This window comes from Lipotes vexillifer, unplaced genomic scaffold (assembly GCF_000442215.2).
Source record: "Lipotes vexillifer unplaced genomic scaffold, Lipotes_vexillifer_v1.1 scaffold2108, whole genome shotgun sequence".
NCBI classification, from domain to species: Eukaryota; Metazoa; Chordata; class Mammalia; order Artiodactyla; family Lipotidae; genus Lipotes; species Lipotes vexillifer.
This window is the reverse complement of record NW_006778569.1, coordinates 130,698-154,960: the sequence shown is the minus strand read 5'-3', so window position 1 is coordinate 154,960 and position 24,263 is coordinate 130,698. Positions and strand designations below refer to the sequence as shown.

General features: G+C 43.4%; 1 protein-coding gene across 1 annotated transcript in view; it reads right to left on the bottom strand.

Moving 5' to 3' along the window:
- Window positions 1-886: 886 nt before the first annotated feature.
- Window positions 887-24,263, bottom strand: part of LOC103086058 (DNA polymerase nu) — a gene marked incomplete at its 3' end in the record, with an annotated part of 63,932 nt that continues 40,555 nt past the window's right edge. The window contains exons 9-14 of the mRNA XM_007451699.1: window positions 23,748-23,812; window positions 12,413-12,496; window positions 11,991-12,086; window positions 2,572-2,628; window positions 1,619-1,672; window positions 887-952 (exon numbers count right to left, since the gene is read on the bottom strand). Coding sequence (XP_007451761.1) covers window positions 887-952; window positions 1,619-1,672; window positions 2,572-2,628; window positions 11,991-12,086; window positions 12,413-12,496; window positions 23,748-23,812 — 422 coding nt within the window. The remainder of the gene's footprint in view (window positions 953-1,618; window positions 1,673-2,571; window positions 2,629-11,990; window positions 12,087-12,412; window positions 12,497-23,747; window positions 23,813-24,263) is intronic.

The following is a 24,263-nucleotide window of genomic DNA, read 5'->3' as shown; positions in this document are numbered from 1 at the left end:
AATGCACACATGATGTTTATCTCCGTTTTCAAAAAATTCAACTGAAATAACAGAAAAATAAATAAGTAGAACTACAGCATCCCAGAAAACCTGGGAGGAGTGCTACCCGCAAGCCAGAGACGTGAGAAATTTCTGGAAGAGAATAAAGCTCAGCAAGAGATAATCTGGAGAGGACACAGTTTCGAGCCCTGGTCTGGGAAGATCCCACATGCCGCAGAGCAACTAAGCCCGTGAGCTGCAACTACTGAGCCTGTGTTCCACAACTACTGAAGCCTACGCACCTAGAGCCCGTGCTCTGCAACAAGAGAAGCCACCGCAATAAGCCTGCGCACCACAACGAAGAGTGGCCCCGCTCGCCAAAACTAGAGAAAGCCCGCGCAGCAATAAAGACCCAACGCAACCAAAAAAAAAAGAGAGATAATCTGGGGAAGCCACCTGTCCAGTACAAATCTGAAAATGAAGAATGGGGTGGGAAGAGGTGTCTGTCCCTCCTGCCCTCAGCACCAGAGTGCGTGACTCTCTGGATGTGAAGACCCCCCAACTAACTCAACACTTCACACGTGTAGTGTCCTAATCCCCCACTAAGTGCCCAAAACATAGTATGTGCTACTAGAGAATGGACTTGAGGACACGGGGAGGGGCAAGGGTAAGCTGGGACAACGTGAGAGAGTGGCATGGACGTATATACACTACCATAAAATTTTTTTTTAAAAAAACCATAGTATGTGCTAAATGAACATTGGCTGAATTAATAAACAGAAAAAAAACTCCACAGCCTATCAGTATGGGGTCTCCTCTTAGAAACAAAAAGTGCACAGGCAAACACACATCTAGGCAAAACTGCAGTCCCGACACAGAAACAGGCATTTAACAAGAGCCAACTTACAGGATGCTTGGCTGACAGTCTTCCGGTCACGGTTCCAGTCTGGTTCCACGTGGAGGAAACGGAGCCCTTTATCAGTTGGAAAGAATCAGCTTATGCTCTGACAGTGCTGTGTGAAGTCACAAACACGCTGGCCCCTTCAGCACACAACGCTCACTGCTCCGTCCAGAGAACCAGGAGCCACGGGCCCTACACTCCCAACCCAATGTCCCTGGGGTTACAAATTCCTGCATGTGATCAGGGTGAAGGAGATTCTCCCCCAGGCTGTGCAGAAGCTGCAGTAGGACACATGAGCTGACGTGCCGTGGGGGTCGCAACGTGGACTCAAGGTGGGGCTGTGCACCCCAGACCGGGGCTGTCACTTGCTGTGTGGCCGCAGACAACTCACAGAACACCTCTGACTGCAGACTCCTCATGCATGAACTAAAACAACACGTCCCTCAAATGACTAAAATATCATGTCTGGGTACAAGAAGCAGTGCTAATATGAGGTCAACGTGAACAAACTGCATGTGAAACAAACAGATGTGAAAGCACGTGGTCAGCAGTAGAGCTTCCACATGAATATGAGATTTTAAGGTATAATGTCAACTTATGCTATAGACCTAAACGATAACAAAATCATGGTTCATAGTTTCAAGAATATTAGATTATTTAAAGAAATTCTACATGTATCTGAACCCATGTGTAAGCCATATTCCCAATCATGATATCTTTTTTCTTAGCTTTAGTTACCTTTTTCATGCAAGCTAGTAATCCATCTACAAAGGTTGACTTGATCTTGTGAACCTAGATGACAAGACAAAAGTAATCACTTTCTGTGTTTAATTGTTTAAATTAGGAACAAGTGCCAAAGCAGTGTCTCACAGAGTGCTGGGCATGTGTCACTGATGTCACCTCAGGTGACTCCAGGAGGCCCTGAAATGGCCTTATGTGGTGCCCAGAATTAAATAACAATGACCAACAGAGAAAGACGTCACCCTACCCCTTTTAAAATAAACTTTGTCTTGGAATAATTCTTTTTACAGAAAAGTTGCAAAGATAAAGGGAGAGTTCCCGAGTCCCGGCACCCAGTGTGCCCCGTGGGGCCTCTCTCAGTTCAGGTGCTACCATTTACCCACCACCACCACCCCCAACCCCACGCACACACAGCTGCCCAGCCCTAACAAGGACAGCGGTAAATAACGATGGTCCGAGCGGCAGCAAGTCATACCTGTGAACAGATGGCAGGTATGTGAACAGGGAAAAGAGGAGGAGCTAGAAGCGTAGCTAGAGAGAGGGGCATGTCCATGAGTCAGTAAGTGTCAATGCGAGATGATAAAACACCACCAGGCCGGGAGAGGGAGGAGGCTTGTGTGACAGGCTTCTGAACTCGGCGCTGATGGAAGCCTAAGTCACACTGTGGCCACACGAGGATGACACACCAAATACTTCCTTCAGAATTTTTGTTTGTCCTCTTCCATTTACGACTCCTCTGATTCACAGCAGGGCTGTTTGTAGATCTGGGGAATATCATGTCTGGGTACGAGAAGCGGTGCTAATACGAGGTCCACGTGAACAAACTGCCTTCCCTTTAGGACACTGCCAGGGCAACTTCAAGTGATGATGGATCTTGTGAACAGAGACGGTGCCATATGGGCCCCCTTCATCACCAACTTACTGACAAAAAAAAAAAAAATCTAACTTACCTGCCTATATTCCAAAATTATTTTGGGTAATGGATGAAGGTCTTGCAGAGCATTTAACTACAAAATAAGAATAAATATCACCAATATAATTGCTTCATTTAATTTTAACATTCCAAACACTTATTTTCAGCTGGAAAAGTCCTAATAATAAATGGTCTATCTTGAGCATATTTTCCAAAATGAAGACTTACAATAAACTCAGTTTATCAAGCGTCTTAATTTTAATCCCTTACAGGATCATTATTGTACGCTTGGGAGCTAAAGGCACCTTCACATGAGCTCGGGATAAGATTCCTCTTGAGATTTAAATTCCTGAAATCTAAATCCAGAGCATGTAAAATACCATGTAGGACAGTAAACTAGGAAAATGCCTACAAATGTGTAACTCAGTAGTTTAGGAACCCCGACATCTGAATCACAGTTATCTGAGCATAAAGTCGGGGAGGTAATGCTGGAATATGACCGTGGGTTTTTAATTTAATTTTTAAAAAATCAAAATACAACATGCATAAAGCACAAGATCATGTAAACACGGTTTGTTAAATTATCACAAAATGAACACACCTGGGTACTGCCACCCAGAGGGAACATCCCAGGTTCCCAGGCAGGCCTCTGGCCCTCCCCCAGAGGTAACCAGTCCCCTGGCCTCCACGAGCAAGACCACTTATTCCAGTTTTTTTTTTTGTTTGTTTGTTTTTTTTTGCGGTACGCGGGCCTCTCACCGCTGTGGCCTGTCCCGTTGCGGAGCACAGGCTCCGGACGCGCAGGCTCAGCGGCCATGGCTCACAGGCCCAGCCGCTCCGCGGCATGTGGGATCTTCCCAGACCGGGGCACGAACCCGTGTCCCCTGCATCGGCAGGCGGACTCTCAACCACTGCACCACCAGGGAAGCCCTTCTTCCAGTTTTTGAGCTTTGTATCAATGGAATAGGATAGGTACTCTTTGTGTGTGGCTTCTTTCATTCAACAGTCTGGTTTTAAGGTTGGTCCTTGTTGTATAATTTACTTGCACTGCAGTATGGAATTATTTGAATGCAGGACAGTTATTTATCCATTCCACCCCTGATGGACATGTGCGCTGTTTCCACTGCAGGGCTATTACAAAGAGTGCTGCTGTGAACATTCTGGTACACAGATTTTGGTTAACACACGTCCACGGTTCTGTTGAACATGTACATAAAGAGGAGAGAGGCACTGGGTCACCTGTAGCAGAGCTGGTACCAGCCAGTTCTCCAAGGTAAACACAGTGGTTTTTGTCCCCATCAGCAGCGCATGAAAGTTCTCCTTGTTCCACATCTTCGCCAACACATGTTCTCCTAGGTCTTAATTTTAGCCATTCTGGCAAATGTGAAGTGACATTTCAATGTAGTTTTAGTGTGTATGTCCCTGACTAATGAAGTCAGACATGATTCAAATGTTTACGGACTAATTGTATATCTCCTTTCATTAAACGCTGTTCATGTTTTTTTGTCATTTAAAACGTTGGTTTGTATGTCTTTTTCTTTTTTTCTCTTTTTTTTTTCTTTTTTTGCGGTTCACGGGCCTGTCACTGCTGTGGCCTCTCCTGCCGCGGAGCACAGGCTCCAGACACGCAGGCTCAGCGTCCATGGCCCATGGGCCCAGCTGCTCCGCGGCATGTGGGATCCTCCCGGACCGGGGCACGAACCCATGTCCCCTGCATTGGCAGGCGGACTCTCAACCACTGCGCCACCAGGGAAGCCCTGTATGTCTTTTTCTTCTTGATTTGTAGGAGTTCATTTTTCTGGACAGGGTTTTCTTTACTTGGCTATATTTAGTGGAAATATCTTCTACCCCTCTGTGGCTTGTTCTTTTATTTGTTTAATAGTGTCTTTTTTATTTATTTCTTTTTTAAAATTTTATTTACTTTTGGCTGCATTGGGTCTTTGTTGCTGCACAAGGGCTTTCTCTAGTTGGGGCGAGCGGGGGCTACTCTTCGTTGCAGGTGCACGGGCTTCTCATTGCGGTGGCTTTTCTTGTTGTGGAGCATGGGCTCTAGGCGCTCAGGCTTCAGTAGTTGTGGCGCACAGGCTCAGTAGTTGTGGCTCGTGGGCTCTAGCGCACAGGCTCAGTCGTTGTGGTGCACAGGTTTAGTTGCTCTGCGGAATGTGGGATCTTCCCAGACCAGGGCTCGAACCCGTGTTCCCTGTATTGGCAGGCAGATTCATAACCACTGCGCCACCAGGGAAGTCCAATAGTGTCTTTTCATAAATGGAAATTCTTAATTTTACTATTGCCCAATTGATCAATCTCTTCCTTTATGGTTGATGCATCTTGTGTCCTGTTTAAGGATGTTTAAGTACCTCAAGGCCTTGAAGATATTCTCTTATGGTATCTTCTATAATCTTTGTTTTACTTTGTATATTTAGATGTACAATTCATTTGAAATTTATTTTTGTATATGGTGTGAAACAGGGGTCAAGATGCACTGGCCCCTTATGTAATGAGCCCTCCCTCTCAGAGAACATGCACTTCATACACACACGTGCAGGTCTGTTTGTAGATTCCCTATCCTGGACCATTGGTCTATTTGCTTATCCTTGAATTGACACTATTTCGTACTGATTAATTAATTCCTCATAATTTCTATTGCTTCATGATTAGTCTTGATAGCCAACAGCCTAAGTCCTTCAATAGTGCTTTTTCCCAAGAGTATCTTGGCTCTTCTTAGTTTTTTGCATTTCCCTACAAATCTGGGATTCAGCTTGCCAATTTCTACCAAAAGTTCCTGCTAGGGTATTAGTTAGGATCATTTTGAATCTATAAATCAACTTGGGGGAGAACTGATGACATAATTTTAATGTACTAGCATGAGCCACAGAACTGCATCACTCTCTATTTAATAGACTGAGGTCACGGAGTCTTGGCCAGCCATAGGAACATAAACAGGAGGGCCAACACTGGTGTCCTCGGAGCAGGGCTCTACCCAGGGGGAGGACTCCTGCCTCGGAGTAATCCAGAACTGCAGTTTCTCAGAAAAGCTATCCCTAGCGGGATGAAAGTGCATGAAAATACTTAGCCAAGAAAACTGCTTAAGATCAACTAACTCTCTTTATCCTGATACCTTACTCACAAAATAACTTTCTAACCACAGTCTCCCTGTATATCTCGAATCGAGCTGTCTGAGAACACTTGAAAAGGATGAAGTGTTTGATCTCATAACGCTTTGGATAAAGCCCTGCCGCGCTGGTTCATGATCAGAGGCGGAGTGCCGTGGCCGTTGCCGCTCTACAAGCTTTATCAAACGCTCCCTCTGTTGGCTCCTGACCCCGCATTCTTCTCAGCTCCCTTCTCTCTTTGTGGTCGTTCCATAGCCTCTGCTTGGCACCTCTTCTCTCTCTGACCCCTAAATGTCAGTTTCTCAGAGTTCAGTTCTGTGGTTATCAGTGCTGGCTGCTTCTAGAATCAGCGGGGGAGCTTCAAAAACATGTCCGGGGCTTCCCTGGTGGCGCAGTGGTTAAGAATCCGCCTGCCAATGCAGGGAACACGGGTTCGAGCCCTGGTCCCGGAAGATCCCACATGCCACGGAGCAACTAAGCCCGTGTGCCACAAATACTGAGCCTGTGCTCTAGAGCCCACGAGCCACAACTGCTGAAGCCCTCGCGCGCCATAACTGCTGAAGGCCGCACGCCTAGAGCCCATGCTCTGCAACAAGAGAAGCCACCAAGATGAGAAGCCCACGCACCACAATGAAGAGTAGCCCCCGCTCACCGCAACTAGAGAAAGCCCACACGCAGCAACAAAGACCCAACTCAGCAATAAATAAATAGATAGATAGATAGATAGATAGATAAATGAGACATTATTAAGCAAGACTAATCCATAAAAAAAAAAAAATGTCCGGACTGGGCCACGCAGCCCACAGACTCTGATTTTGTGGATCAGTTGTGGGCCTGGGCATGAGTGTTTTTCCAAAGCTCCTGCCAGAGTAGGGGACGACCATCCCAGGGCCATCTACTTCCAGGTGTGCATCTCTAGCACAGGACTTCTCCTCACAGACCCAACTGCTCTGTATCAATGTTTTGTGCACACATCTGTCTTCACATGTCCAAGGCTGAACACTTGACCCCCAGCCCCCGTAAACTGTTCCTCTCTTGGTTTTCCCTGGGCAGCGGTCATCACTATCTGCTCAGGTGCACAACTAAGGAAACCAGGAATTACTCTGCGTTCACACTCATGTGAACTCACACTCAGAGAAGCTCCTTTCTGTTCTCAAAATGCTCTGAGCATGTGTTTGCTCTGCTCCGTCCTCACTGGCATCGCCTGGACACTGAGCCAGCAGTGCCCACACTGCAGCGACAGCCTATTAATGGGACTCCTCCATTCTCCAACCAGTGACGAGAGTGGTCTTTTTAAAACATAGCTAACGCCTGGCAGAATGGCCACAACCCAGGACACCAACACCACCACATGCTGGCGAGGGTGTGGAGCAGCAGGGACCCTCGTCACTGCCAGTGGGAACCAGAATGGTGCAGCCACGCTGCAGGACAGTTTGGTGGTTTCTTACAAACTAAATATACTTTTACCATACAATCCAGAAATCAGGCTATTTATTTACTCAAATAAGATGGAAACTTATGTCCACGTGAAAACCCGAACACAAATGTTTTACAGCAGCTTTATATATAGCTGCTAAAACTTGGCAAGCACCCAAGATGTCCTTCAATAGGTGAATAGATAAATAAAACTGTGGTCCATCCAGACAATGGAATATGATTCTGTGCTAGAAAGAAATGAGCTGTGAAAAGACGTGGAAGAAACTTAAGTGCATATTGCTAGCTGAATCAAATCTGAAAAGGCTACATAATGTATAATTCCTATATGACATTTTGGAAAAGACAAAACTATGGAAACAGTAAAAACAGTGGTTGCCAGGGGTTGAGGGGAGAGATGAATAGGGAGAACAGAGGCTTTTTAGGGCAGTGAAACCACTCTGTTCGATACTCTAATGGTGGATACATGTCATTACACATTTGTCCAAACCCATAGCCTGTATAACACCAAGAAGGAACCCTAATGCAAACTACAGACTTTGGGCAATGATGATGTGTCAGTGTGGGCTCATCAGCTGTAACAAATGTAGCCCCTGGTGGGGCATGTTGATGGTGGAGGAGGCTGTGTGTGTTTGGGCTGGGGAGGGGGTATATGAGACTTCTCTGTACCATCTGCTCAATTTTGCTGTGAACCTGAAACTATTCTAAAAAACAAAGTCTAATAAAACCATATCTAAGCTCATAGTTGCGCCCTTACTTGAATTGTTCCAGGCTGTCCATCTCACCAGAAGACCACATCCCTTCCCATGGGGAGGGGAACAGGAAGGGAAGTGGGAAGGAGTCCTAATTTTGAATTGGGAACCATGTGCACATGTTGCCTAGTGCAGGTTCATCTTTTCAAATGTACAGAATAGTGTGACTTGTTCAGCTAAGTAAGAGATTAAAGCTAATATAATATGATATAATACGATTCATGTTGATTACGTCTTTGTGAAGAAAAATTCAGGGCATTGTCTGAATTCTGTGCACAGTGAAGCACCTTGACACCAGAGGAGAATCACATTTCCTCTCTTCTGTTGTTGGTTGTCTGGGAGAGCTAAGGAGTAGCAAAGGGAAGGGCAACACTGCCAGCTGGTGCCCAGATGGAGAATAAATCAGGCCAAGACCCCCAGCTCAGGTGCAGTCCAAGTGGAAACGTGTGCTTTCCCAGGTTCTGCCACCCCTGGGACTTGAGGGCACACTGCCACGTGGCGTTGAAACCCACTCCAGAGTCTCTCCAGCAAGGTGGGTCCTGCCCCTTGCCCTCGCTGTGCTCTGTGAACACACAGCCGACAGTTCAGCCCCAGCAAGTGCTAGTTCTAGGCCATTTGGTTCTGGGGATGTAGTGAACAAGTCAGAGGAAGTCTTTGATCTGTGCAACCTACATCCTACTGGAACAAGCAAACAAGTGACTAGGTAGCTTTATTTTTATTTTTTAAAATTTTATTGGAGTATAGTTGACTTACAGTGTTGCATTAGTTTCAGGTGTACAGCAAAGTAATTTGGTTATACATATCATATATTCCTTCTTTTTAAGATTCTTTTCTCATATAGGTTATCACAGGATACTGAGTAGAGTTCCCTGTGCTATACAGTAGGTCCTTTGGTTTTCTATCTTATATACAGCTGTGTGTGTATGTTCATCCCAAGCTCCTGATTTATCCCTCCCCCCCCCCATTTCCCCTTTGGTAATCGTAAGTTTGTTTTCAATATCTGTAAGTCTGTTTCTGTTTTGTAAATTAAGTTCATTTAAATCATTTTTTAAAAATTAGGTTCCACATATGAGTGATATCATGTGTATATACCTTTCTCTGTCTGACTTACTTCACTTACTATGACAGTCTCTAGGTCTATCCATGCTGCTGCAAATGGCATTATTTCATTCTTTTTTATGGGTGAGTAATATTCCATTGTATATATGTACCACAGCTTCTTTATCCATTCCTCTGTTGATGGACTTTTACGTTGATTCCATGTCCTGCCTATTGTAAACAGTGCTGCTATGAGCACTGGGATGCATGCACCTTTTCTGACCATGGTTTTCTCTGGATAGATGCCCGTGGGACTGCTGGATCATACGGTAGTTCTCTTTTTAGTTTTTAAAGGACCCTCCATACTGTTCTCCACAGTGGCTGTACCAACTTACCTTCCCACCAGCAGTGTAGGATGGGTCCCTTTTCTCCACGCCCTCTCCAGCATTTTGGCAAGTTGTGTGTAGAAAACAAATCGAGGTGAAGGAATAGGTTGTGGCTGGGGGGTCTTACTGTCACCTGTGACCAGAGGAGGCCTTTCTGGAAGCAATACTTAAGCTGACAATCAGAAGCCAGCTGGGCACACTCCATGGGGAGAGTTTCCAGACTGAGGAAGGAGCCTGTGGGAAGTGTGCTCAGTGGGGCGCTGGGAGTGAGGAGTGAGGGAGGTCAAAGAAGGGCCAAGTCCAGACCCAGGGCCTGGGGGAGGCACACTCGAGAGCTTGGATGTTATTCTAAGTGGCATGGAAAGCCCTGGGGAACTTCCCTGGTGAGTGGTTGGGAGGTGTACAGCAAAGTAATTTGGTTATACATATCATATATTCCTTCTTTTTAAGATTCTTTTCTCATATAGGTTATCACAGGATACTGAGTAGAGTTCCCTGTGCTATACAGTAGGTCCTTTGGTTTTCTATCTTATATACAGCTGTGTGTGTATGTTCATCCCAAGCTCCTGATTTATCCCTCCCCCCCCCCATTTCCCCTTTGGTAATCGTAAGTTTGTTTTCAATATCTGTAAGTCTGTTTCTGTTTTGTAAATTAAGTTCATTTAAATCATTTTTTAAAAATTAGGTTCCACATATGAGTGATATCATGTGTATATACCTTTCTCTGTCTGACTTACTTCACTTACTATGACAGTCTCTAGGTCTATCCATGCTGCTGCAAATGGCATTATTTCATTCTTTTTTATGGGTGAGTAATATTCCATTGTATATATGTACCACAGCTTCTTTATCCATTCCTCTGTTGATGGACTTTTACGTTGATTCCATGTCCTGCCTATTGTAAACAGTGCTGCTATGAGCACTGGGATGCATGCACCTTTTCTGACCATGGTTTTCTCTGGATAGATGCCCGTGGGACTGCTGGATCATACGGTAGTTCTCTTTTTAGTTTTTAAAGGACCCTCCATACTGTTCTCCACAGTGGCTGTACCAACTTACCTTCCCACCAGCAGTGTAGGATGGGTCCCTTTTCTCCACGCCCTCTCCAGCATTTTGGCAAGTTGTGTGTAGAAAACAAATCGAGGTGAAGGAATAGGTTGTGGCTGGGGGGTCTTACTGTCACCTGTGACCAGAGGAGGCCTTTCTGGAAGCAATACTTAAGCTGACAATCAGAAGCCAGCTGGGCACACTCCATGGGGAGAGTTTCCAGACTGAGGAAGGAGCCTGTGGGAAGTGTGCTCAGTGGGGCGCTGGGAGTGAGGAGTGAGGGAGGTCAAAGAAGGGCCAAGTCCAGACCCAGGGCCTGGGGGAGGCACACTCGAGAGCTTGGATGTTATTCTAAGTGGCATGGAAAGCCCTGGGGAACTTCCCTGGTGGCACAGTGGTTGGGAATCTGCCTGCCAATGCAGGGGACATGGGTTCGAGCCCTGGTCCAGGAAGATCTCACATGCCATGGAGCAACAAAGCCCGTGCGCCACAACTACTGAGCCTGCACTCTAGAGCCTGCGAGCCACAACTACTGAGCCCACGTGCCACAACTACTGAAGCCCGTGAGCCTCGAGCCCACGTTCCACAAAAGAGAAGCCACCACAATGAGAAGCCCATGCGCTGCAACCAAGAATAGCCCCCACTCGCCCCAACTACAGAAAGCCCATACACAGCAACGAAGACCCAGCACAGCCAAACAAAAAAAAAAGAAAAAAAGAAAGTCATTGAAGTTGAAGGCAGGGGATCAACAAGACTTTTCTAACACTTTTAAAAGATCATTCTGCCTGGATGTGACGAGTCACCAGCAGGGGTAAGCTCACTGCTGGCTCCCAAGGACCAGGAGGGGGACACTGGCCAAGGTGCGGAAGACTTGGGGAAGAAAGAAGGGGTGGGTGTTCACTCGGTGACTGATGCCTGGGCCCCGAGGGCCAGGTGTGGGGGCAGTTGGCAAGCGTGGTGCCCCACCAGGGCTGAGACGAGCAGGAAGTGCGGGGCTGGAAGGGCGATGTGCACAGAGGAGTCTGGAGGGAAGCGTTCCTCGGCTGCAAAATCCAACGCTGAACAAGGCACAGAAAGGATAAGGTGGAGCCTCCACAGCCGGCCCTCAGCAGAGCAACACGTGCCCTCTCGCCCACTGGCCAAGCTCCTCGCTGCAGGCTTCCAGCGGTATCATTATACTCACGGGGTTCTGAATATCTATTCACACTCTGCCATTTGATTAAAGCAGCATCTCACTACACCCTGTCGTTTAAAAAATGCATTCCTCTCAAGGGAAGAGCAGCTAAATTTTTCTAAAACAAACTTGGGGAAAGGAGAAGACTGATGACTTTTCCCATTTCCAGCCTCTTATGAGGGCATGAAACAAAGAAGTCATGACCTACACTGTCAAGAATTTGGTTTCCAGAACAAAATTCCATCAAATTATCCTCTGCAGGAAATCAAGGCAATTTACTGCCTCTGGAAAACTGTACCATAAGCCTCTTTGTCCTTCCTTCATAACTGAAGGGCAACCTTGGGGTGCGGGCACCTCTCCCGCCGCAGAAAGGAAGCAATGGAACGGAACTGCTCCGTGGTGGTTGCTGCCGGCTTGTGCCACCACAAGGAGCACGGGGCTCTGCAAGGGACTCGCACGTGGTGGGAGGTGCTATTGTCTAGGAGAGTGAGGGGACACTTGTCGACCCTTACCACGGCTTCTGATGTGGACGGGTGTCTCCGGAGCCCAGTTTTGGGAAGAGTCTCCTGTGGACGCAGCAGGTGCAGCTGCAGCTTGCCAAACAGGATCTGCAACAAAAGCCATTTCACGTGATGAGTGGGTCCCAGATTTGAGAGGACCTGAACATCACTATAACAGAGTTAAAGCAACCAGCCAGAGGGGACACACCTGACTAGGTGTGACAAAATGCTTAGATTCTGATTCAGTACTTTTCTTAGATGTAAAGGCTTTGAAGTAATGAATCTCAGTGTGAAAGACATGAACAAGTTACATACTTTTCAGATGATCACATAAAATAATATTTATAAAATCATGTTTATAAAATCAGAATAAATCTCCCTTTAACCCCTGAACAGGAAGTATATTTAATAAAAGAACTGAAATTTAGCTTTACCTCTCGAAGCTGATTACTGCTCGTTATAAGAAACTGTTCTCCTGCAACAAAATGGGCTTCTTGCTCCAGTTCCTTGAGACGAGACTATGAATGTGACAGACACAATGTTATTAATAATTTTCACAACTTAAGATTATTTTTCTCAACATGAGATCTTGCAAGAATAAAAAATAATCTAAAATTTACCGAAACGGACATTACAAAATACATATTTTGACTCATGATGCAATACTCAGGCTCAGAATCGCTCTCTTAAGTGCAGTGACCCAAGGAAACAAACTTTAAAGAAGTAAAAATAGTAAATAACACACCAAGATGAAGGAGGGGAAGAAGGAATTCTCCAGCAACATTATGACAAGTAAACGGATCCAGCGTCAAACCATAAACCTCGAAACTTCCAAAGTATCCCAAGGCAGAAGAGCTAGGACCAAACTGCATGGTGACCACAGTGATCATGATGTAGGACATTCCCTCCCAACAGAGGAGCAGCTGCAGCGGAAACAAGCAACAACGCTCTGAACAACCACACAAACTGGGGCACAGCCCAGGGCGAGGCGTGGGAGGCATGCAAGGCCCAGGTGGGAAAAGACAAAGGTACCTTATGAAACAGCTGATAAATACGGTGCTGAGCAGAGCAGTAGGACATGCTGAATTTATGAACCCCTCACCCCCTCACCATTTTGGTCAGAAGAAAAGTAGAACATGACCAGGACTTTTAAAAAATTATTATAGGGGCTTCCCTGGTGGCACAGTGGTTAAGAATCCACCTGCCAATGCAGGGGACATGGGTTTGAGCCCTGGTCTGGGAAGATCCCACGTGTCGCAGAGCAACTAAGCCCGCGAGCCACAACTACTGAGCCCACGAACCACAACCACTGAAGCCCACGCACCTAGAACCCGTGCTCCAAAACAAGAGAAGCCACAGCAATGAGAAGCCCGTGCACCACAACAGAGTAGCCCCTGCTCACTGCAACTAGAGAAAGCTTGCATGCAGCAACGAAGACCCAATGCAGCCAAAAATAAATAGATAGATTTACATATTAAAAAAAATTATTATAAAAGAAAAGAGAGCGCGGAGTCTAAACCAACCAACTCTGAGGAAATATCATCTGCACTCTGCCTTTATCAGACAAGAACTGCCTTTCGGCTGAAATACTGAAAGACGTTTACAAATAGGAGCAGGACAAGTACGATACAAAAAACTAGCACTAGGCAAAAAGAAGAACCCACAGACAATGGCCTCAGTTAAGGTATGCCAGAATTCTATAGTCCAAGAAACAAATGATGAAACGAAAAACAAGGAACAAAGCATGAAAAAACAGATAATGGGGACTTCCCTGGTGGTCCAGTGGCTAAGACTCCACACTCCCAATGCAGGGTGCACGGTTTGATCCCTGGTCAGGGAACTAGATCCCACATGCCGCGACTAAGAATTCGCATGCTGCAACTAAGGAGCCCACCTGCCGCAACTAAGACCTGGCACAACCAAATAAATAAATAAAATATTTTTTAAATGTGGCTTTTTCTTATTGACAGGAGTTATCTATATAGTCTGCATACGAGTCCTTTATCACATGCATTGAAAGTACAATCAAAATCCCAGCTGGTTTTTAAAAAGTAGATCAGAGAATTTTATCTGGAAATGCAAAGAGCCTGGACTGACAAATACCATGTGGAAGAACAAAGATGGAAGGCTGTAGGGTATCACGACATATTATAAGCCTACAGTAACTGAGCCAGGGGAGTACTAGCACAGGGACAGACGCACAAAACAAGAAAACAGAAAAGAGTCCAGAGAAAACCCCCCACACACACAGTGACCTGATTTATGACAAAGACACTACTGTAATTCTTAGTGCAGGAAACAGTGGCACTTTTACTAAATTGTGCTTAAATGAATGGAAATCCATCTGGGAAAAATCTTAACTGTACTTTATACCATGCAGAAAAATTAATTTGAAGTGGAGGATAGGCTTAAAATAACACAGCTTATACAAGAAAACACAGGAGAATATCTTTACTAGAGGGCAGACAAAGAGTACTTAGCACAGAAAAATTCTCAAACATTTAAGAAATGGTTCATTGGACTTCATGAAAATGAAGAAATTCTGTTCATCAAAGGTCACGGCTATTGAGAGAGTAAAAAGACAAGCTGTAGACAAAGACAGGGCCAGACAGTAAATACTTCAGACTCTATGGGTCACATATGGTCTCTGTCACATATTCTTCTCTACTTTTGTTTGTTTTTTAAAAATTGTAACAACCATTCTTAATTTCAGGCCATATGAAAACAGGCCACAGGATGGATTTGGCCTATAGACCACTGTTTGTCAAACCCTGGACTGGGAGAAAGTACTTTCAATATATCTTAAAAAGGACCCACATACAGAATATATAAACAATTCCTATAAGTAAATAAGAAAAAGCTGACATAAACTTTTAAATAGGCAAATTCTTTGAAAAATTGGATCACAAAAAGAATATATCCAAAATACCATCAAGCATATGAAAAGGTGCTCACTATTATTACTTATCAGGGCAATGCAAATGAAATCCACAATGAAATGCGACTACAGACCCACCAGGATAGCTAAAGTGAAAAAGGCTGACAGTACTGCGCTGGTGAGGATGTAGCAAATGGGACTAGAAAACGTGATAACCAATTTGAAGAGCTATTTGGAAGTACCTACTATCGCTAAGTATACGCATACCCTGTAACCCAGCAATTCCACTTCTGGACAGAAAACCAAGAGACAAGAGCTCTCTTATCCACCACAGGTTATCGTTACACCACATGAATAGTCGCAGCCACTGCGATCACAGTGCCCAACAATGGGAGAGGGTGTAAGGAAATTATGGCACCTTCTTACAATAGGTGCTACAAGCAATTTTTATTGGCATGCACTTCTGCTACATTCAACCAAATTGGTGAATCCCACAGATAGAATGTGAGCAAAAGGAGCCAAAACCAAAGGGCCCATGCTGTGTGGTTTACACGAAGCTCAGAATCACCAAGGACAGGGTCAGACGAATGGCTATCTGGGAGTACAGACTGGGAGGGGACAGGAAGGAGACTTCCGGGTGCTGGAAATATTCTATACCTTGATCTGGGTGGAGGTTACATGGATGTGTACATATATAAAAATACGTCAAGCTGTACACTTAAGATTTGTACCAAGCAGATTCAGGGAAGATGGCAGAGTAGGAGGCGCCTGCGAGGTGAGACTCCATCTCCCACCTGGACAGCAACTGCAGGGGAAGAACCCTCTGATGTAACTGTCTGGGAACTCTGGAGTCTGCTGGTGGCTTCCAGGCAAAGCCTTGGATGGTAAACTGCAGTTCATTTTGGTCACTTTCAGCTCTTGGTACCACAGAAGCTACCCACCCCACCTCCCCCAGACAGGAGGCCCGAGGCCAGGAGGCCATGCACCTGTTTCTGGAGCAGCCTGCCCACAGCCTGCAGGGACTGGTGGGGCAAAAAAGACCCTGTACAGATATTGGGGGCCTCTGCTCTGATCACTGATTGCTGCTTCTGATCACAGAGGTGCAGATGAACAGGCCACCGTTGTTGCACTTCTCCCATTATTGCAAGACCCTCCCCCTCCAGCTGAAGTGACTTCCAGGGGACTTACAGGGCCAGTGCCCTTTTTAACCCCTCTGCATTTTTTGCTTTTTCTCCTTTGAAGCCAGATATTAAAGACAAGGACATTCAAAAATAACTTCACATACATGGGGAAAATTAGAAAGTGACCGTGCATCCAAGGAAAAAGCTCAGAAAAGAGCTGTGAAGACCTTAGGTTTATACTTTAGGTTGGTCCTCAACACAGAGACAACCTACAGCAAATTAAAAAACCCAAGACAATAAACAGAAACAATAACACACAGAAAGAGCAAACTGTGGGAAAGGAGAGAATCTGATTTCCAGAGTTACCACATTATGAGATCCAAATGTCCAATGTTCAACAAAAATATCACAAGACAAACACAGAAACAGGAAAATATGGTGTATTCAAAGGAAAAAAAAAACAACAGAAACTATCACTGAAAAACAAGACCTAATGGCAGATATATACCAGACACCTTTAAGACCACCATCTTAAAAATGCTCAAAGAACTAAGGAAAGGTGTGAAGAAAATCAAGAAAACAATGTGTGAACAAAATAGAAATATTAATAAAGAGACAGAAAATGTAAAAAGAAACTAAAAAAGCAATTTTTGGAGCTGAAAAGTATGATAATTGAAATTAAAAAGTCACTTGAGGGTTCAGAAGAAAGAATCAGTGAACTTGAAAAGAGAATAATGAAAATTATTGAGGCTGAGGAGCAGAAAGAAAAAAATATTGAAGAAGAGTGAACAGAGCTTAAGGGTCCTGTGGGACACCATCAAACAGACCAATATACACACTGTGGGAGCCCCAGAAGGAGAAGAGAAAGAAAAGGATAGCAAGAATATTTGAAGATATAACAGCTGAAAACCCCTCAAAAAGTTTTTTACATCTTTGTTGGAGTATAACTGCTTTACAATGTTCTGTTAGTTTCTGCTGTATAACAAAGTGAATCAGCTATATGTATCCATATATCCCCCATGCCCTCCCTCTTTTTTAAAATAAATTTATTTGTTTGTTTGTTTGTTTATTTTTGGCTGTGTGGGGTCTTTGTTGCTGTGCGCAGGCTCTCTCTAGTTGTGCGAGTGGGGGTTACTCTTTGTTGCGGTGAACAGGATTCTAATCGTGGTGGCTTCTCTTGCTGCGGAGCACAGGCTCTAGGTGCACAGGCTTCAGTAGTTGTGGCTCACGGGCTCTAAAGCGCAGGCTCAGTAGTTGTGGTGCATGGGCTTAGTTGCTCTCTGGCATGTGGGATCTTCTCATACCAGGGCTTGAACCCGTGTCCCCTGCATTGGCAGGCGGATTCTTAACTACTGCACCACCAGGGAAGTGCCCTCCCTCTTAAGCCTCCCTCCCACTCTCCCTATCCCACCCTTCTAGGTGGTCACAAAGCACCAAGCTGACCTCCCTGTGCTATGCAGCTCCTTCCCACTAGCTACCTATTTCCTGCTGTGATTTATGTCATAGAGTGTTCTGCCTATATTTCTTCTAAGAGTTTTATAGTGTCTGGCCTTAATCCATTTTGAATTTATTTTTGTGTATGGTATTAGGGAGTGTTCTAATTTCATTCTTTTACATGTAGCTGTCCAGTTTTCCCAGCACCACTTACTGAAGAGGCTGTCTTTTCTCCATTGTATATCCTTGCCTCCTTTATCAAAGATCAAGTGACCACATGTGCGTGGGTTTATCTCTGGGCTTTCTATCCTGTTCCATTGATCTATATTTCTGTTTTTGTGCCAGTACCATACTGTCTTGATTACTGTAGCTTTGTAGTATAGTCTGAAGTCAGGGAGCCTGATTCTTCCAGCTCCGTTTTTCTTTCTCAAGATTGCTTTGGCTATTTGGGGTCTTCTGTGTTTCCATACAAATTGTAAAATTTTTTGTTCTAATTTTGTGAAAAATGCCCTTGGTAGTTTGATAGGGATTGGATTGAATCTGTAGATTGCTTTGGGTAGTAGAGTCATTTTCACAATGTTGATTCTTCCAATCCAAGAACATGTTATATCTCTCCATCTGTTTGTGTCATCTTTGATTTCTTTCATCAGTGTCTTATAATTTTCTGCATACAGGTCTTTTGTCTCCTTAGGTAGGTTTATTCCTAGGTATTTTATTCTTTTTGTTGCAATGGTAAATGGGAGTGTTTCCTTAACTTCTCTTTCAGAATTTTCATCATTAGTGTATAGGAATGCAAGAGATTTCAGTGCATTAATTTTGTATCCTGCTACTTTACAAAATCCATTGATTAGCTCTAGTAGTTTTCTGGTAGAATCTTTAGAAAACTAAAGATGAAAACTCCTCAAATTTGATGAAATACATGAATACAAACATCCAAGAAGCTCAAAAACTTCAAGTAAGATGAACTCAAAGAGATGAACATGAAGATATAATATAATCAAACTTTCAAAAGACAGCGACAAAAGAGAATTTTGAAAGCAACGAGAGAAAAGTGTCATCACATACAAGGGATCCTCAACAAGATTATCCTCAGATTTCTCATCAGAGACATTGGAGGCCAGAAGACAGTAGGTTAATATATTCAAAGTGCTAAAAGAAAAAACTGTAAACCCGAAATCCTTATCTGGCAAAACTGTCCTCCAAGAGTGTGAGAGAAATTAAGACATTCCCAGATAAACAAAAGCTGAGGGAGATGTGAACACTACACCTGCCCTGGAAGAAATGCTCAAAGAAGTCCTGCAAGGTGAAACGAAAGGACACTATACAGTAACCTAAAGCCAAATGGAGAAATAATGATCTTAATAAAGGTAAATACGTGAATTATAAAAGCCAGTATTATAACAATTTGTAACTATACTTTTTGTTTTCTATATGATTTAAGAAAAAAACAATTATGAGTATAAAAGCTAGTACTACTGTAACTTTAGTTTGTGACTCCAAGTCTTCCTTTCTACATAATTTTAAAAAATTATTAGCTTATATTTTGGGACCCACAATGTATAAAGACGTAATTTTGTGACATCAGTAACTGGAAGTGGGGGGACAGAGCTGTAAAAGAGCACAGTTTTTGTATGTCATTGAAGTTAAGCTCATATAACTTCAAATTAGAGTGTTATAACTTTAGGGTGTTAGATGTCATCCCCATGGTAACCACAAAGAAAAAACTATAGAATATATACAAAAGGAAATGAGAAAGGAATTTAAACATTTCTACAAGAAATCAACTACACACAAAGGAAGACAGTAATGCAGGAAATGAAGGACAAAAAAGCTATAAGGCATATAGAAAACAAATAGCAAAATGATGGAAGTAACTCCTTCCTTATCAGTAACTAATTAAATGTAAATAGATTAACTCTCCAACTGAAAGACAGAGATTGGCAGAATGGATAAAAAACCATGGTCCAACTATATGCTGTCTGTAAGAGACTCACTTTAAATTCAAAGAGACAAACAGGTTGAAATTGAAAGGATGGAAAAAGATATTCCATCCAAATATTAATGAAAACAGAGCAGGGATGGCTGTATTAATATCAGACAAAATAGAACTTAAATAAAAACTGGTTACAAGAGACAAAGGATGACATTATATTTTTAATACAGCAAGAAGATATAATATAAGCATTTACATACCTAATGACAGACCATTAAAATATATGAAGAAAAACTAACAGAAATGAAGGGAGAAATGGATAGTTCTACAGTAATAGTTGGGGACTTGAATACCTCACTCATGATAATGGATAGAACAACCAAACAGAGGGTAAGTAAGGAAATAAGAACTTAAACAATGATGAACCAACTAGAGCTAACAGACATGTACATAACACTCTACCCAGCAATAACATGCGCATGGGATATTCTTCTCAAGTGAACATGGGATGTTTTCCAAAATAGACTACATGTTATGCCACTGATGAAGTCTCAAGAGATTTTAAAAGACAGATATCATAGAAAGTATCTTCTCTGACCACAGCAAGTTGAAGTTAGAAATCAATAACAAAAGGAAAACTAGAAAATTTACAAAATTGTATAAATTAAACAACACACTTTTACACCAAAAGATCAAAGAAGAAATCAAAAGCAAATTTAGAAATTACTTAGAGATGAATGAAAACAAAACCACAACATACCTGCATATGGGATGTAGCGAAATCAGTGCTAAGGAGGAAATTTATAGCTATAAATGCTTATATTAAAAAACAAGAAAAATCTGAACTCACTTCACAACTTAAGGAACTAGAAAAAGAACAGACTAAACCCAAAGATAGCAGAGGAAGGAAATAATAAACATGAGAGCAGAGTTAAATGAAATTGAGAATATAAAAACAATAAAGAAAACCAATGAAACAAAAATTTGGTTCTTTGAAAAGATCAACAAAATTGACAAACCTTTAGCTAGCTAGTCTAAGGAAAAAAGAAAAGGCTCAAATTACAAAAATCAGAAATTTAAGTGAAAAATATTACTATCAGGGAATTTCCTGGCAGTCCAGTGTTTAGGGCTCCGCACTTTCACTGCCAAGGGCCTGGGTTCAATCCCTGGTCAGGGAACTAATAACACAAGCCTCACGGTGAGGCCAAAAAAAAGAGAAATTACTATCAATTTTACAGAAATAAAAAGGATTATCAGAGAGAACTATGAACAACTGTACACCAGCAGAATGGATAACCTAGATGAAACAGACAAATTCGTAGAAACATAAAACCTACCAAGACTAAATCATGGAGAAACAGAAAAACTGAATAGACCTGCAACTAGTAAGGAGACTGAATCAGTAATCAAAAATCTCCCAACAAAGAAAAGCCCTGGATGCAATGGCTCCACTGGTGAATTCCAGCAAACATTTAAAGAAAGAACTAGTCCAATCCTTCTGAAAGCTTTTCCAAAAAATTGAAGAGAAGGAAACACTTCCCAACTCACTTTATAAGGCCAGCATTACCCTGACACCAAAGCCAGACAAACACACTACAAGACTACCAGTCAGTATCCCTTATGAACACTGATGCAAAATTCCTCAATAAAATGCTAGCAAGCAGAATTCAGCAGTATATTTAAAGGATTATACACCATGACCAAGTGGAATTTGTTCCTGGAATGCAAGGATGGTTCAACATACGAAAATTAATCAATGTAATGTGCCGCATCAACAGAATGGGTGGGGGAAAACACATGATCACCTCGAATGATGCAGAAAAAGCATGTGACAATATATAACACCCTTTTATGATAAAAACACTCAGAAAAGCTAGAAATGGAACAAAACTACCTCCATAGAGCAAAAGTCATTAATAAAAAACCCACAGCAAGCATCATACTCAGTAGTAAAAGACTGAAAGCGTTTCCTCTAAGGCAAGGATGTTTGCTTTCACCACTTCTATTCAACAAGGTATGGAAGTTCTAGCCAGAGCAATTAGGTAAGATAGAGAAATAAAAGGCATCCAAATTGGAAAGGAAGGAATAAAATTATCCCTGTTTGCAGATGACATGATTTTATACGTACAAAACTCTAAAGATGCCACAAAAAAAACTGTTAGAACTTTCTGAACTCAGCAAAATAGCAGGATACAACATCAACACACAAAAATCAGTTTCATTTCTACACATGAACAATCTGAAATGGAAATTACAAAACAAAATTCCATTCACAATAGTATCAAAAAGAGTAAAATACTTAGGAATTAACTTAACCAAGGAGGTGAAAGACTTATATGATGAAAACTACAAAACATGCTGAAAGAAATTTAAAAAGACATAAATAAATGGAAACACGTCTCATGCTCATGCATTGGAAGGCAATATATTAAGATGTCACTACTAGTCAAAGTGACCTACAGATTCAATGCTATCCCTATCAAAATCCTAAAGACACTTTTTTTTTCAGCAATAAAAAAATCCATCCTAAAATTCACATGGAATCTTAAGGGACACCAAGTAGCCAAAACAATCTTGAAAAAGAAGAACAAAACGGCAGGACTCACACTTCCTGCTTTCAAAACTTACTACAAAACTACAGTAATAAAAAATAGTGTGGTATTGGCATTAAGACAGACATACAGACCAAGGGAATAAAATACTAAGCCCAGACATAAACCCTTGCATATACAGTCAAATGACTTTGATAAGGGTGCCAAGACCATTCAGTGGAGAAAGGACAGTCTTTTCAATAAATGGTGCTGGGAAAACTGGATGTCCACATGCAGAAAAATGAAGCTGGACCCTTACCTAACACCATATACAAAAATTAACTCAAAATTGATCAAGGACCTAAATGTAAGACCTAAAATAATAAAACTCTTAGAAGAAGAGAGGAAAAACGCCTCACAGCATTGGATTTGGCAATGACCTCTTGGATACACCACCAAAGGCACAGGTAATAAAAGAAAAAAATGTTAAATTGGATTTTATGAAAATTAAAAATTTTTGTGCATCAAAAGACAGTATCGGGCTTCCCTGGTGGCGCAGTGGTTGAGAGTCCGCCTCCCGATGCAGGGGACACGGGTTCGTGCCCCGGTCCGGGAAGATCCCACATGCCGCGGAGCGGCTGGGCCCGTGAGCCATGGCCGCTGAGCCTGCGCATCCGGAGCCTGTGCTCTGCAACGGGAGAGGCCGCAACAGTGAGAGGCCCGCGTACCGCAAAAAAACAAAAAAACAAACAAACAAAAAAAACGGGTAAAAATTTTGAGCAGATCCTTTACCAAAGAGAAACTCCTAATAGCCAACGATGAAGTAAAAGCTATTCAACCTCCTCAGTAATCAGGACAACAGAAACCAACATCATAACAAGATACCATTACGTCCTCACCAAAATGGCTCTACTAAGAGGCCAGTGGACCCGTGTGAGGGAGGATGCGCAAAGACAGAACCCCGTGTGCACTTCTGGCAGCTGTGACTTTGGAAAGCAATTCGGTGTTGTCTGATAAAGCTGCACCAGCAGCCCACCCTGCCTTGTACCCCAAGAAGCATGTGCCCACGGGCCCAGGAGATGTGCTCAGGGGTGCACCACAGTTTGTAATGCCTGCAAACTGGAAATGACCCTGATGCCATCAACAGTGGGATGGAGTCCTTCAACGGAGGACAAGGCACCAAAGGACATGGACTAGAAGCTGAGACACAGGGGCTGAGTGAGAGAGGTCAGACACAACCGCTAACTTACAGCTCCTTCAAAAGGAGAGACGACTATATTGTTTAGGTTTTGAAGTGGAAAACTGTAAAGGAAACCAACAACGTAACAACTATAAAAGTCAGGATGGGGGTTGCTTTTGGCAGCAGGAAGAGGGTTCTGATAGGGGAGGACAAGCAGGGCTTCTGGAAATTCTCTGCTTTGACCAAAGTGATGGTTATACCGGAGTTTCCTTTAAAATAACTTAAGTGGAACATTGAACGCATCTTTTTTATGCATCTTTATGCATCGCTCCGTATTTTTTACTTTTCACAGTTAGAAAACTTTGATTTTGCTTCTTTAAAGAATCCAAGAAACGTCACCAACTACAAGGGGCAATGTCCTTGCAAGAACCTAAGTTTGGAGAAGGCCAGTGGGCATCCATTAAACCATGCACACATCCACATGGAGAGCACCCAGATGTGACGCTTGTTTCAATCCTTTCAAAGCATGGCACTACCCTGCAGGAGTCAGAGATAGGAGGAACAGTGCCAACGTCAGTCTGGGACAAACAAGGAAGGGAAGAAAAGGAAAGTCACCCCAGAACTGCCAAGGGGACCAACTCATCAGACAGGAGAGAGCTAACACATGCAAACAGTCTGACAGAAGAATGTACCCCAAGAAGTGCTGAAGTCCTCTTCATCTCGTCCTTGTTCACCTGAATGCTGTGGCTTTCCATCACTGTGATTCAAAACCAAAGCAGATAAAAATCTGTACTGCAGCAACAAATCATTTCTTAGAAAGACTGCAGTGCCAGGAGCAAGCCTCACCCCTCGATGAAGACCAAGATGACAGTGCGAGCTCGGCAGCGTCTATGAGGGTCAGTACTGGAGCCCAGCAATGGTGGCAGTGGGCATGGGGACACTCTGGATGGAGAGTCACTCCTGGCCGCTCAGCTGCCATGCTGGGCGAGGCTCTGCTCTCCCAGGTGCCCAGCAGGACAGGGCGGGTCAGGGGCTAAGAGCAAAGGCAGAGCAGAGCCTGCAACAGTGCTTGCAGGGGGTTCTCACGAAGCAGAAGGGTCCATCACACCAGGACCAGGACAAGTGCTGACCTGGAAAACATCCAGACAGGCCTCTTCCCCCCACCACTGCTCTCAGGGCTCTGGGAGTCCGTCAGGACACCTGCTGAA